At 43.3% G+C, this 15,104-nt stretch overlaps 1 protein-coding gene and 1 pseudogene across 25 annotated transcripts in view; both read left to right on the top strand.

Annotated features, from left to right (window-relative positions):
- Nucleotides 1–15,104, top strand: part of FNBP1 (formin binding protein 1) — a 168,817-nt gene that overhangs the window by 70,995 nt on the left and 82,718 nt on the right. For all 25 annotated transcript variants that reach the window (XM_039475166.2, XM_074395465.1, XM_074395463.1 and 22 more), the window contains exons 3-4: nucleotides 5,614–5,670; nucleotides 6,377–6,524. In XM_039475166.2, coding sequence (XP_039331100.2) covers nucleotides 5,614–5,670; nucleotides 6,377–6,524 — 205 coding nt within the window. The remainder of the gene's footprint in view (nucleotides 1–5,613; nucleotides 5,671–6,376; nucleotides 6,525–15,104) is intronic.
- LOC141583789 (large ribosomal subunit protein eL29-like) lies at nucleotides 6,531–13,777 on the top strand (annotated as a pseudogene).

The following is a 15,104-nucleotide window of genomic DNA, read 5'->3' as shown; positions in this document are numbered from 1 at the left end:
CCTTATAAGGTTGCCGACTGGGCTTAATAAGGTAAAGAGGGTCAGGGTCTTAGGCCAACACCTGGCGTGTGTTTGTTTCCGCGTAAGCCGCACGGCGCCCTGTCTGCTCTGATGGAGTGTAGGTGAGTGTTCCTCGCCACGCTTCCTTCCATTTCTGGTACTGTTGGCCTTTCCCTTTGAGTTCTACTTGAGGCTGGGGTATTGTACAGTCTGCTTGGTTTGCTGAAAGCCAAGGACCGGTGTTTACAGAGTCGGGGTAGGGAAAGGGCCTGGCTTTGAGACTCGACTCTGTCATTCCTTCTGAAACTTTGTTAGAGATTCTGTTACGGGGTTTACGCCATTAGGGCAAAGATTTTCCTCATTGTATTAGTCTGTTCTCATGTTGCTGATAGAGACGTACACGAGACTGCGAAGAAAAAGAGGTTTAATTTCACTCACAGTTCCACATGGCTGGGGAGGCCTCAGAATCGTGGCAGGGGTGCGAAAAGCACTTCTTACATAGTGGAGACGAGGGAAAATGAGGAAGCAAAAGCGGAAACCCCTGATAAACCCATCAGATCTCATGAGACCTATTCACTATCATGAGGCTAGCATGGGAAAGACCAGTCTCCATTATTCACCTTCCCCTGGGTCCCTCCCACAACACGTGGGAATTCTGGGAGATACAATTCAAGTTGAGATTTGGGTAGGGACACAGCCAAACCATATCCCTAATCCCGCAGAATCCCTGGGTTCTCAGGGCACTCAGTTTGGAGGCCTGGAAAGTGGACTTCCCGGAGGTGAGCCCCGCTCCTGCCCAAGGCCTTGGGTGGTCAGCATGGATGTCTTTCTCTCACAGTTTTTCTGTCACTATTCTCTGAGCGCTTCCATCTCAGTTTATTCCTGTCTGGGTTGATTTTAGGGGTTAGTGGATGTATTTCTCTTCCTGTGATGGGGAGAAAGGAGTCAGCTTCCATTCTTAGCTGTCCCAGAATTTTCTGTTTCTCTTCTTGGTCATCATTTTCTAAAGTGTATGAACTGAGGTTAGACTCCTTTCTTCTCTTTTTTTTTTTTCCCCCCTTTTTTGAGACGAGTCTCATTCTGTCACCCAGGCTGGAGTGCAGTGCACGATCTTGGCTCACTGCAACCACCGCCTCCCGAGTTGCGATTCTCCAGCCTTAGCCTCCCGAGTATCTGGGATTACAGGCACCCGCCACCACCACGCCCAGCTAATTTTTGTATTTTTACTAGAGATGGTGTTTCACCGTGTTGGTCAGGCTGGTCCCAAACTCCTAACCTCGTGATCAGCCTGCCTAAGCCTCCCAAAGTGCTAGGATTACAGGTATCAGCCACTGCACCCAGCCTCTACATTTTTTTAAAGAAATTTTCTGCTCTTAAAAATTTCCCTGGCTTTTATTTTTTCACCTTTTGTTGTTGGGAAAGTGCAATTCTCTGGCTGGATTTTATTCTGCCATCTTGACCCAGAAACCTTGTGGTGAGCTTAAAAAAAAAAAAAGAAAGAAAGAGTGAAAACAAAACAAAACAAAACATTCCTGGGCCCCACCCTGGACCTTCTGTTGCAGAGGGTCTGGAATAGGGCCAAGTATTTAATTTTTGAAACCTTCCTATGGGTCTTTGAATCAGCCAGGTCTAAAGCCACCATCTTTATAAAAGGATGTTTATTTTTTCTTTTGCCTTTTTAGTTAGACTACCTGAAAAACAAGTTGAGATTCTCTACCTGAAAACACCTCAGATTTCTCAGAAAGACCCCATAAATTGAAAGATTTTTAAAAAGTGGTTTATTTGCTTGTTCATTTTTAAAATAACATAATACAAATAGGGCAAAAAGCTTTGTCCCAAGAGAACAGCAGTGGAAAGTTGGTATTTTTTTGTAGTAGTACTTGAGAGAAATATCCTTAGAAATGAAGTTCACTTCTAGATCTCTTTAGCTTTTAGTTTTATGCTGGTATTTATAGAGTAAATTATTCATTAGTGCTTTTAAGAAGCACTTTGAATGCTATATATGCCAGCATTGTCAAAGTGATTCCCATTTATCAGAACTCAATGGTCTTTATAGAATATCACCTGCAAGGGATCGAATTTAATCCTGTATAGGATTTGACTGATGAAAGAGTACTATAAAGAGTACTGGTTTTACCAGTATCAGAAGATTCAGATTCAACTGAGGTATCCTTCAAGTAGATACACAGTTTACATGATTTTTATGGCTGCTAAGGAAGGAAGCTAAAAAGAAAATGTGGCTCTAACATTGTGAAATAATTTTTATATGAAGTATGAATTTAGAAGTGGTATTTTCTTTTTTTTTTTTTTGAGACGGAGTTTCGCTCTTGTTACCCAGGCTGGAGTGCAATGGTGCAATCTCGGCTCACCGCAACCTCCGCCTCCTGGTTTCAAGCAATTCTCCTGCCTCAGCCTCCTGAGCTGGGACTACAGGTGTGTGCCACCACGCCCAGCTAATTTTTGTATTTTTAGTAGAGACGGGTTTCACCATGTTGACCAGGATGGTCTCAATCTCTTGACCTTGTGATCCATCCGCCTTGGCCTCCCAAAGTGCTGGGATTACAGGCTTGAGCCACCGCGCCCGGCCTAGAAGTGGTATTTTCAATTTGTAAGTTACTGGCAACAGAAGAAATGATTAATATTTAAAATCACATGGTAGTCTGGGCACAGTGGCTCATGCTTATGATTCCAGCACTTTGAGAGGCTGAGATGGGAGGATTGCTTGAGGCTAGGAGTTTGTGACCAGCCTCAGCAACATGACAAGACTCTGTCTCTGTAGACAAAAAATAATAAAAATGAGCTGGGCATGGGGGTGTGCACCTGTGGTCCTAGCTACTTGGGAGGCTAAGGTGGGAGGATCCCTGGGGTCCAGGAGTTCGAGGCTGCAGTGAGCCCTGATCGTTACACTGCACTCCAGTGTATCTTAAAAAGAATTAAAATAAATAAAAATGAATTTTTAAATAAACCATGCACTAAAAGTATTTCGCATGCAGCCACTAGGCTTTTCCGATACTCTGATCTCCCATATGAGCTGTCTCAATATATTTGGAAAATAACCCATTGATTACATAGTCATCTGTTTTGCACACACTTCCCTTTCATTCTTGATCCTTGTGGTGGTGTTTTGACTACATCTGTCGTTTAAGGAGTGGTTGTGATAATAAGCCAACTCAAAGACCTGTACTTTACTTTTGACATAAAATATTTATCTTTTTTGCATTGTTTTTTCTCCAAGGGACATTCTTTAAGGAAATAATTGCTTTTTTCACATTCTTTTGGCTCTAGAATTGTGAAACACCGCTATGTATCTGCAGTATCAGCAGGGAAAACATGTTATCGTTTATATGCTGAAGTATATGCTGACACGATTGCAGTCTTCAATTAAGTACATTTTTCTTTCATCAGTCTAATTACAATTTTTAAACTATTATATACATGTGTCCGTTTTTTGAATACTTGCAACAGTTGATGTTCTACTGGATGTTATCTAGTCCCTCAGAATTTCAAAACAAGAAGGACAATAGAGGTCATGTCGTCCAACCCCTGCTGACGTACAGATTAGGAACAGGAAACGCAGATTGGCTCATTTGCTGAGGTCATGCTGTCCGGGCACATGGTCTCTTCGTTCCCAGAGCAGTGCCCTTTGTACTAAAGCCAGGGACCTCTCCCATCATCTAGTAGCATTTATTACAGATGGAACCACATGTCATTTGGTATGCAAAAGTACCATGATCGAAATTGTAAATTTGTTACTATACATTTTTCTAGGCACATTTATAGATTTGGGGGAAGTATAAGAAATAGAAGTAAAATGTGAAATAATAAAGAGGAATAGCAACAGGGAATTAACAAGGAAGTGAACACTGAGATGCTGACACATGGAGAGTTCCTGCTGTGGGTTACTGCTCAGCAGCCGTCGCTATTTCTTGGCCAGGTGCAGTTGCACTTTGAGGGGCCAAGGCGGGCAGATCACCTGAGCTCAGGAGTTCAAGACTAGCCTGGTCAATATGGTGAAACCCGTGTTTGTAGCCCAGCTACAAAAATTAGCTAGGCCTGGTGGTGCATGCCTGTAATCCCAGCTACTTGGGAGTCTAAGACAGGGAATCACTTGAACCCAGGAGGCGGAGGTTGCAGTGCGCTGAGATCATGTCACTGTACTCCATCCTGGGCAACAGCACTACTCTGTCTCAAAGAAACAAGAAAACGTGCTATGGCTGTTTATCTAACTATGGTCACCTAAAGTCAGGACCCAAGAGAAATCAATCAGTAGAACCAGTGTTAGTGAGACTTTTTTGTTTTTTGGGTTTTTTTTCCCCCCATGATTACCTCTTAGTTATTGTGTCTTTTGGAGAATATAAAGAAAAATATTTAGATTCTTAACCAGGAGATGAGATTAGGAAGGGAAACTGGATGATTTTGGCTAATCTGAATGTGTTCAATGCAAACCTGGTAGGCAGGGTAAAAGTTTTTCTAGTTAAGGGCCAGGCGCGGTGGCTCAGGCCTGTAATCCCAGCACTTTGGGAGGCCAAGGCGGGTGGATCACGAGGTCAAGAGATCGAGACCATTCTAGTCAACAAGGTGAAACCCTGTCTCTACTAAAAATACAAAAAGTTAGCTGGGCATGGTGGTACGTGCCTGTAATCCCAGCTACTCAGGAGACTGAGGCAGGAGAATTGCCTGAACCCAAGAGGCAGAGGTTGCGGTGAGCCGAGACCGCGCCATTGCACTCCAGCCTGGGTAACAAGAGCGAAACTCCGTCTCAAAAAAAAAAAAAGTTTTTCTAGTTAAATGTCTTAGCATCAACAGCCCCAAAATACTGTCTCAATTTCCTTCAAAAAGACTTATTCACAGGTCATTTTCATGTGCTCTCTGGTAGAGCAGCCACACAGCCTTAGAAACATGCCCCTGGCACTTTGATTTTTAATTTAAACATTTGGACACAGTTTTCCTTGGATTTGGAGCAGTAACGCCCCAACTCAGGATGACCATGAGAGAATGGTGGCCTGATAAGGAAAACACCTCAGTGCTACAAATGAAAGCTACTTCACGGCCAAGCGCGGTGGCTCACACCTGTGATCCCAGCACTTTGGGAGGCCGAGGCAGGCAGATCATTTGAGGTCAGGAGTTCGAGAGCAGCCTAACCAACATGGTGAAACCCCGTCTCAACTAAAAATACAAAAAAATCAGCCTGGCATGGTGGCATACACCTGTAGTTCCGGATGCTCGGGAGACTGAGGCAGGAGAATCGCTTGAATCCGGGAATCAGAGGTTGCAGTGAGCTGAGATTGCGCCACTGCACTCCTGCCTGGGCGACAGAGTAAGACTCTATCTCAAAAAAAAAGGAAGCCACTGCATATTTACACATGGTCCGTCCTCTCCAATTGAATAATTCTGTTCTTATTTACTCTGCCTTTGAGACAAAAGATGAAGCGTGCAAGTGCTTAATAACAGGAGCTTCATCACGCATGTTGAAAGATTGAAGGAAATGGATTTCAGCTGTGGACATTTTTTTTGTTTTAAAACGTGTAACAAAAGCACTAATGTCATCTTTCATTCCTGATTTCTTAATTATCTTTCTCTATAAAGCTGACATGTCTGCATTTTTTATTTTAGGAATCTTTCAAAGAAGTACCAACCTAAAAAGAACTCGAAGGAGGAAGAAGAATACAAGTATGTTTACCATTAAAAATTGTTTGATAATGCTCACATGCCATTGATGCTAACACACAGGAAGGAGAAATACATGTCTATTAAAATAAGTTGCATTTCCTATTTGTTTTGTGTCAGTTTTTAAATTGGGGAGAGAACAATAAAAACATAATTAACTTTTCCTGTATGGAGTCACTGGAGCAGTATCAGATTGTTTCAATTAAAGTAATTAGGAAAACTTTAGAATGTAATTAAGCAAAAACAGGAAGTATGGAATCTGCATTCTGGAGTCTTGATTTGGTTTGGCACTATGAGGGGTATCTGTCATGCTAGTCATTCATCCGAGAAATATGTCCATTTCAGTCAGCAATTAAGCATCTTAACACTGGACAGCTCAAGTATTGTATCTCTAATGTAGATCTAAATACCCTTTACATTAGTACATATAGCATGTATATGAATTTTGGATTATATCTGGGCTAAGTATGAACGAAGCCAAATATGACATTACACGGAGGGCTTCAGTTTTGCAAAATGAAAAGTGTTTCAATTTTAATTAATTCTGACCCATTTTGATGAGAACACTGGATGTGTAATGAATACTCAGGATCCTATGGGAGGTGGATGCCAATTAACCTCATTTTAATTAATATTTTCTTGGTGTCAAGTAGAATAAGAATGAATGTGGCCTTGTATGAAAAGCTGTGGTGTGTGTTCTGTTCCATAGGTATACATCATGTAAAGCTTTCATTTCCACCCTGAATGAAATGAATGATTATGCCGGGCAGCATGAGGTCATCTCCGAGAACATGGCGTCACAGATCATTGTGGACTTGGCACGCTACGTTCAGGAACTGAAACAGGAGAGAAAATTGGTGAGCAAAACTTTATTCTTTTTCTTCCTACAAGATGGACCAAACACAGTGGGAATATCCCTAGAACATTAAAATTAAATAAAACCATGTAAGACGGTGGGTCTTAAACTTCACACCTTTGAGAATCATATAAAAGTTATGGATCCCAGCCAGGCATGGTGGCTCACTCCTGTGATCCTAGCACTTTGGGAGACTGAGGGCGGATCACGAGGTCAGGAGTTCGAGACCAGCCTGACTAACATGGTAAAACCCTGTCTCTACTAAAAAAACAAAAATTAGCTGGGTGTGGTGGCGGGCGCCTATAACCCCAGCTACTCGGGAGGCTGAGGCAGGACAATCACTTGAACCTGGGAGGTGTAGGTTGCAATGAGTCGAGATGGCGCCATTGGACTCCAGCCTGGCTGACAAGAGCAAAACTCTGTATCCAAAAAAAAAAAAAAAAAAAATTAGTGCTTATAAGTAGGTCAAAAAAAAAATGGAAAGATGTCCCCAGTTAAATGCATTCTGTTCCTTGGCTCATTCATTGCTGTCTATTGAAGCGGATGTTACTGTTCCTCTTGCCACCATTACTGTCTTTTCATAAACAGGTCTTGTTGTTAACCAAAGAGAAGAATGTTCGTTCAAAGTATATTCTTAGTTACAATTTTGCCTTAAGCGATTTATCTTTAAGCCATGGTCTGTATCATTGTACTTCGATTACATGTGTAGTACAGAATAATTTGTTACTAATGATAAAGTAACCACGTTGGCCAGTGATAAACTTTTTTTTTTTTTTTTTTTTTTTTTTTTTTTTTTTTTTTTTTTTTTTTTTTTTTGAGACAGTCTGTCTCTGTTGCTCAGGCTGGAGTACAATGGCACGATCTTGGCTCACTGCAACCTCCACCCCTCAGGTTCAAGCGATTTTCCTGCCTCAGCCTCCAAAGTAGCTGGGATTACAGGCATGCACCAGCACACCTGGCTAATTTTTGTATTTTTAGTAGAGTTCTAGTTGGCCAGGCTGGTCTCCAACTCCTGACCTGAGGTGATCCACCTGCTCTGACCTCCCAAAGTGCTAGGATTACAGACGTGAGCCAACAAGATTGCTATGGCTTCTGCTGAAATGGAGGTGATATTAAATAATAATGACAAAGTGATTATTTAATTGCAATTATGGTAGTTGCCACATAGTAAGAGTACAACGTGCTAAGAGAACATACCGTAGGATTCCTGACATGCTTGCTCATGCTCTGGGATCAGGAAAGGGCTTCACAGTTAAGGCTACTTAACAAGACTTGAGGGAGGAGTAGGACTTGCCTGGGACAAGCATTCGATAGAGAGCAGCCAGGGCCCTGGGGCAGGAAGGCGTTTGAAAACATCTCAGTTTAGTTCTTTCTAAACTAGAAATGTGTAGCATCTGGCCTTGGATAGGTTTAAAAGTCAGGAAGAGATAAATGCCTTAAGATCAACCCATTGGTTTAAAACAACACTGTGCCGATAAACGGAGATCAATTTTCATCTGTTCACATCAGTGCAATGGCTCTCAACTAGGGACAGTTTTGCTCCCTACTCCAGCAACACCTGTCAACATCCAGAGATTGTTGGGTTGTCTCAGGGATTGCTGCTCAGGTGCTGCTACCGGTGTCTAGAGAACAGAGGCCAGGGAGGCAGCTAAACATCCCGCAATGAATGCCTGGGAGAGCTCCACAGCAAAGAGTGGCCTGGCCCAAAACGTCTCTAGTGCTGAGCGTGAGAAACCCTGCACTGGAGCCCTAAATGAGCTGACAGCCTCTGCTAGAGCATTCATTAATGATTTCTTTAGTGACAGAAGGAGGCAGTGAGACAATACTAAGGTTCACAATGAAGCACAAATATCTAATATAATGATAAAATGAATACAGTCCGTCTTAACATGATCTTGGACTGCTTCTCTGGACCCTGAACTTCCCTTGACCTTGCAAAGGTTTATATTTTCTTCCTGTTTGGCTTCTTTTATCAGTGCTTTGTCTCTCTCTCTCTTTTTTTTTTCCAGAGGGAGTTTCACTGTGTTGCCCAGGCTGGAGTGCAGTGGCGCAATCTCGGCTCACTGCAGCCTCTGCTTCTCGGGTTCAAGTGATTCTCCTGCCTCAGCCTCCCAAGTAGCAGGGATTACAGGCACACGCCACCACACCCAGCTAATTTTTTATATTTTTGGTAGACACGGGGTTTCACCATGTTGGCCAGGCTGGTCTCACACTCCTGACCTCAAATGATCCACCTGTGTCGGCCTCCCAAAGTGCTGGGATTATAAGTATGAGCCATTGCGACCCCTCATATTCCTTTACTGCATTATGACCAAGTTGTTTTATATTTTATTTACTCAGTATTAATCATGACTTTTTTATAGTCAGTCATATCTGTGTTTTGGATTTAGTTCCTTTTGTTAATCAAAAATAATAGTAATTTATGGAATAAATTATAGGAGGTACAGATCCACATTAAATGTCTTGCAATACATAGTGTTCCTTTTATTTTCAGGAGAACTGTGAGTGCAGGTTTCTGAGTCAGACGTTCTGTTGGGAGGAGCTGTAAACATCATGCTCTTCTGAAACATTCTGTAATTAAATCAAAACGACATTTCAGAAAATCACGAAACCTTTTGAAATACTAGAAAGAATATGAGTAAACTAATGTGTGTTATTTGTGTTATCTTATTTTATTTATTTAATTTTTTTTGAGACGGAGTCTTACTCTGTTGCCTGGGCTGGAGTGCAGTCAGGCAAACTCGGCTTACTGCAGCCTCTGCCTCCTGGGTTTCAACGATTCTCCTGCCTCAGCCTCCTGAGTAGCTGGGATTACAAGCACCCCCCCATGCCCAGCTAATTTTTGTATTTTTAATAGAGGCGGGGTTTCACCATGTTGGCCAGGCGGGTCTTGAACTCCTTAGCTCAGGTGATCTGACCACCTTGACCTTGCAAAGTGCTGGGATCACAGGTGTGAGCCACTGCACCTGGCCTGTTTGTGCTATTTTAATATAATGCCTCATGGGCGTTTTTTCTTTTTCCTTTTTTCTTTCTTTCTTTTTTTTTGAGACAGAGTCTCATTCTGTTGCCCAGGCTGGAGTGCAGTGGTTCGATCATGGCTCACTTAGCCTCAACCTCCTGGACTCAAGTGATCCTCCTATTTCAGCCTCCCAAGTAGCTGGGACCACAGGCCTGTGCCACCATGCTCAGCCAATTTTAAAAAATTTTGTAGAGACAAGGTCTTGCTGTGTTGCCCAGTCTGGTCTGAAACTCCTGGATTCAGGTGATTCTCTCACTTCAGCCTCCCCAAAGTGCTTGGATTATAGGCATAAACCCCCATGCCTGGCCTATTTTTTTCTTTTCTCTGCATAATTGTTTCCGTTATTTTGAATGAGTAAATAATGAATTAGCATTACAGTATACTAATCACTGTAATTTGAAAAAAATTATTCCAGTAGTATTGGAGGCCAGGTGTGGTGACTCACACCTATAGTCCCAGCACTTTGGGAGGCCGAGTTTTTAGCCTCGTGCTTGTTATGGATTATAATGGCTAACCTCAATTGCATTTTCACAAGTTAACCCTCGTGTTATCCGTGGGGGATTCGGACTGCTAGTTTTCTAGATTTTACCCAAGATAAGGACCCTGGAGCACAGGAAGGTGAAGTGAGCTGGGCGTGTTGCTCTGTGGTGGAGCTGGGTGTCCCACCCAGGCTGCCTCCTCCTTCGTGGGGCAGTGCATGATTGCATGCATGGTTTTGTTTCCATTGAGTTTTTTTCAACGTACCTTCAAGGATGCTGGAGTAAAAATCTTGTGAACACAGACCTTATATGGCCTTTCCCCATCCTTATATGGGCAGAGGAGAGGAAGGACACAAGATGCAGTAGGATTATCTTCATCTGCAGCTAGGCTTAGAAAAAGAACTATTTGGCCAGGCGCAGCGGCTCACGCCTGTAATCCCAGCACTCAGGAGGCCGAGGTGGGCAGATCACTTGAGGTCAGAAGTTCAAGACCAGTCTGGCAACATGATGAAACCCTTCTCTACTAAAAACATGAAAAATAGAAGTGCTTTGGGAACCACGGCTTAGGCGCAGACATGGCCAAGTCCAAGAACCACACCACACACAACCAGTCCCGAAAATGACACAGAAATGGTATCAAGAAACCCCGATCACAAAGATACGAATCTCTTAAGGGGGTGGACCCCAAGTTCCTGAGGAACACGTGCTTTGCCAAGAAGCACAACAAGACGGGCCTAAAGAAGATGCAGGCCAGCAAGGCCAAGGCCAGGTGTGCACGTGCCGAGGCCACCAAGGCCCTCATAAAGCCCAAGGAGGTTAAGCCCAAGATCCCAAAGGGGGGTGTCAGCCGAAAGCTTGATTGACTTGCCTACATTGCCTACCCCAAGCTTGGGAAGCGTGCTCATGCTCGCATTGCCAAGGGGCTCAGGCTCTGCCGGCCAAAGGTCAAGGCCAAGGCCAAGGATCAAAACAAGGCCCAGGCTGCAGCTCCAGCTTCAGTTCCAGCTCCAGTTCCAGCTCAGTCTCCCAAAGGTGCCCAGGCCCCTACAAAGGCTTCAGAGTAGATATCTCTGTCTGCCAACGTGAGGACAGAAGGACTGGTGTGACCCCCCTGGGCTGCCATCTGCATGGGGCTGGGTCCTCCTGTGCTATTTGTACAAATAAACCTGAGAGAGGATTTGTTAAAAAAAAAAAAATATATATATATATATACATATATATATATATATATATATATGTATATATATATGAAAAATATAAAAATATATTTTAAAAAATTAGCTGGGTATGATGGTGCATGCCTGTAATCCCAGCTACTCAGGAGGCTGAGGTATGAGAATCCCTTGAACATGGGAGGTGGAGTTTGCAGTGAGCTGACATGGCACCACTGCACTCCAGCCTGGGCGACAGAGTGAGACCTTGTCTCAAAAAAAAAAGAAGGAAAAGAAAAGGAACTATTTAAGACCTTCTCGTAATAACCAACGTTTCTCCTTTAGACCTTTTACTTTTGGCTCCCCTGTCTTTACTTAGTAAACACTAATTTTTGAGAGGATGACTCTTAACAGTGGAATGCTATCATTTCTGTCTTCCGGTGAGGTTAATTATTGGCAGACGTAGCATAACAGAGTTAGAACTCAAATCCAGGTCTTCTGAGGCCAGATTCAGTCGCCTTCCCACTGGGCTGTGATGCAGGGCTGGCAGCATACGTCAGGTCTGTCTTAAAGGATGGGGAAAGGCCATATAAGGTCTGTGTTCACAGAGCAGGAGCCCCCTGCTTGGTGGTGGGCAGAGGAGAGGAAGGACACAAGATTTTCAGCCAACAACCCTGCTCAGGATTCCTGGCAGCCCTGCCCCTAGGCAGGTTATGGAAACTCTTTGAGCATCCACTTATGCATCTGTAAGCTGAGACTGATCATAGCCACCTTAGGGAGTTGTGGGGATGATTGTGAGAAGACAAATATGAACCTCATAGCACAACGTTCAGGTATACTGATACATAGGTGCTGAATATGGGATTTCTCTTGCTGTAATCGTTCTGTTCCTCAATACAGAATCTCAGTTCCACCCTACAGCTTCTTGATCAGGGTTTGTTACAGAAAAAGGAGCATGTTGGCCAGACGTGGTGGCTCATGCCTATAATCCCAGCACTTCGGGAGGCCAAGGCTGGCGGATCACCTGAGATCAGGAGTTCAAGACCAGCCTGGCCAGCATGGCGAAACCCCATCTCTACTAAAACTACAAAAATTTGCTGGGTGTGGTGGCAGGCACCTGGAATCCCAGCAACTCGGGAGGCGGAAGCAGAAGAATCTCTTGAACGTGGGAGGCAGAGATTGCATTGAGCAGAGTTTGTGCCACTGTACTCTAGCCTGGGTGACAGAGCAAGACTCCATCTCAATCAGTTAATCAGTAAATAAATAAAATGTGAAATTGGTTGATGGCATAGGAAACAAGCTGCTTCTAACATTTTAAACCCAGCTACTATTTCTCATGACTGACTAGAAATAATGCCTTACTTAAACTACCATCCTTAACTATCAGCATAGCACAGATTGGGTCATTTGATACACTGGCAGGATCCTGGCTGCCCAAAGGGATGATTTAGAATTTACAGGATTACTGCTGGATCCCATTACTGCATCTAGAAAGAATGCTCAAGTTCAGTGGAGAATATTGGTTGAAAATTACTTTTTGCCTACATTTTGCTGTGTTTGAACGGATAAGGGTCAGCATGATGAAAAATGGCTCTCTGTGCAAAGATGATGTTTCCTTCCTTTTTTTGTATGGATTTGAAAGGGAGTAGAAGTAGAGGGGGAAATTGGTATTCTTGCCTTTGTGACCATACCAGCTGTTTGATCTTTAAGCTTTCAAATCTAACTGTAGGCTGGGCACAGTGGCTTATGCCTGTAATCCCAGCACTTTGGGAGCCCGAGGCGGGCAGATCACCTGAGGTCAGGAGTTTCAGAGACCAACCTGGCCAACATGGCGATACCTCATCTCTACTAAAAATACAAAAATTAGCTGGGCTTGGTGGTGTGTGCCTGTAATCCTTGCTACTCAGGAGGCTGAGGCAGGAGAATCACTTGAACCTGGGAGGCAGAGGTTGCAGTGAGCCAAGATTGTGCCACTGCATTCCAGCCTGGGCAACAGAACGAGACTCTGTCTCAAAAATAAAAACAACAAAAAACAAAAATGTAACTATAAAATAGGATGACTGCTTCTATTGAAGTATCTAGGAGAAAAGATGCTTTTTATGTTGCACATACACTATATTTTTGTACTGCAAAGCAGTGCATTTTAATGCTATGAATAACCATTGTTTGTCCAGACGCACAAATTGGTAGGCTCATTTTGGTGAAAATATGTTCATTTTTTAAAAATACAGATTCAAGCCGGGTGCAGTGGCTCATGCCTGTAAACCCAGCACTTTGGGAGGATCACGAGGTCAGGAGTTTGAGACCAGTCTGGCCAACATGGTGAAACCTGTCTCTGCTAAAAAATACAAAATATTAGCTGCGTGTGGTGGTGTGTGCCTGTAATCACAGCTACTAGGGAGGCTGAGGCAGGAGGATCACGTGAGCTCTCAAGGCCCAGCCCAGGTAACAGTGTGAGACTCCATCTCAAAAAAAAAAAAAAATTTGGGAGCGGAGGTGGCTCAGGCCAGTTGTCCTAGCATTTGAAGAGGCGAGGCTATGCGTTTGAGGCCAGCCTGGGCAACATAAGAACCTCTCATTCATTAAAAAAAAAAAAAAAAAAAAATGCAGATTCACAGCCTGGTGCCGTGGCTCACGCTTGTAATCCCAGCACTTTGAGAGGCTGAGGTGGGTGGATCACAAGGTCAGGAGTTTGAGACCAGCCTGAACAACATCGTAAAACCCCATCTCTACTAAAAATACAAAAACAAAACAAAACAAAAAAAACTAGCCAGCCATGGTGGCACACACCTGTAATATCAGCTTCTCAGGAGACTGAGGCAAGAGAATTGCTTGAACCTGGGAGGCAGAGGTTGCAGTGAGCTGAGATCACGCCACTGCGCTTCAGCCTGGGTGATAGAGCGAGACTCTGTCTCAAAAAAAAAAAAAAAAAAAAAAAAATACAGATTAACTAAAAAGAGAGCCTTTCCCTCTGCAAGAGGTTAGCAGTTTTGGTCTTTGCTGCCTGTCATCTGAGCCTGCATCTGTCTCTTAGGAAAACAGGAGCAGTCCTGGAAGCCCTGGACAATGAGGCCCTATAGTTTCTTCACCTAGTGGGTTCCACTTAGGGCAATTGTCTTTTCAGTAAGATGTTCACCATCTCTTTAGACATAATGGAATCAGTGGCCAGTCCTTGGGGGTGCATATAAAAAGAATATTACCAAAACTGAATTAAAGAACAAACTCTCACAATCCTTTATAAACCAAAATCCTCATTTTTCAAAATTTCCTTCCTGATGTCATTTACAGATATGTATAATGTTTAAGAATATTGGCTGGGTGCAGTGGCTCATGCCTGTAATCCCAGCACTTTGGGAAGCCAAGGCAAGTGGATTGCTTGAGGTCGGGAGTTGGAGACCAGCCTGGCCAACATGGTGAAACCCCATCTCTACTAAAAATACAAAAATTAGCCAGGCGTGGTGGCACACATCTGTAACCCCAGCTACTCTAAAGGCTGAGGCAGGAGAATTGCTTGAACCTGGGAGGCAGAGGTGGCAGTGAGCCGAGAGCACGCCACTGTACTCCACCAGGGGTGACAGAGCGAGACTCCATCTGAAAAGGAATATTGATCCTAATATAACTATAATATATATTCTTCTTGATTGCCCATTTAATACTGTAAGCATTTTCAATGTTTTTACCTGAAAAAGTATACGTTTTTGTTTGTATATATATATATTTTTTTAATTTTCAAATTTTTTTAGAGATGGGACTGGCTATGTGGCCAGGCTGGTCTTGAACTCCTGGGCTCAAGCAATCTTCCCAAGTCAGCCTTTCAAAGTGCTGGGAGTATAGGAGTGATCCATTGTGCCTGCCTGAAAGCGTAGTTTTAATAATTGGAGTTTTATCAAAGTTATTGGAAGAGAAGTTTAAAAAGAAAGAAAAAATATTTG

Source organism: Saimiri boliviensis, chromosome 2 (assembly GCF_048565385.1).
Source record: "Saimiri boliviensis isolate mSaiBol1 chromosome 2, mSaiBol1.pri, whole genome shotgun sequence".
In the NCBI taxonomy this organism is placed as follows: Eukaryota; Metazoa; Chordata; class Mammalia; order Primates; family Cebidae; genus Saimiri; species Saimiri boliviensis.
This window is presented reverse-complemented; position numbering and strand designations above follow the sequence as displayed.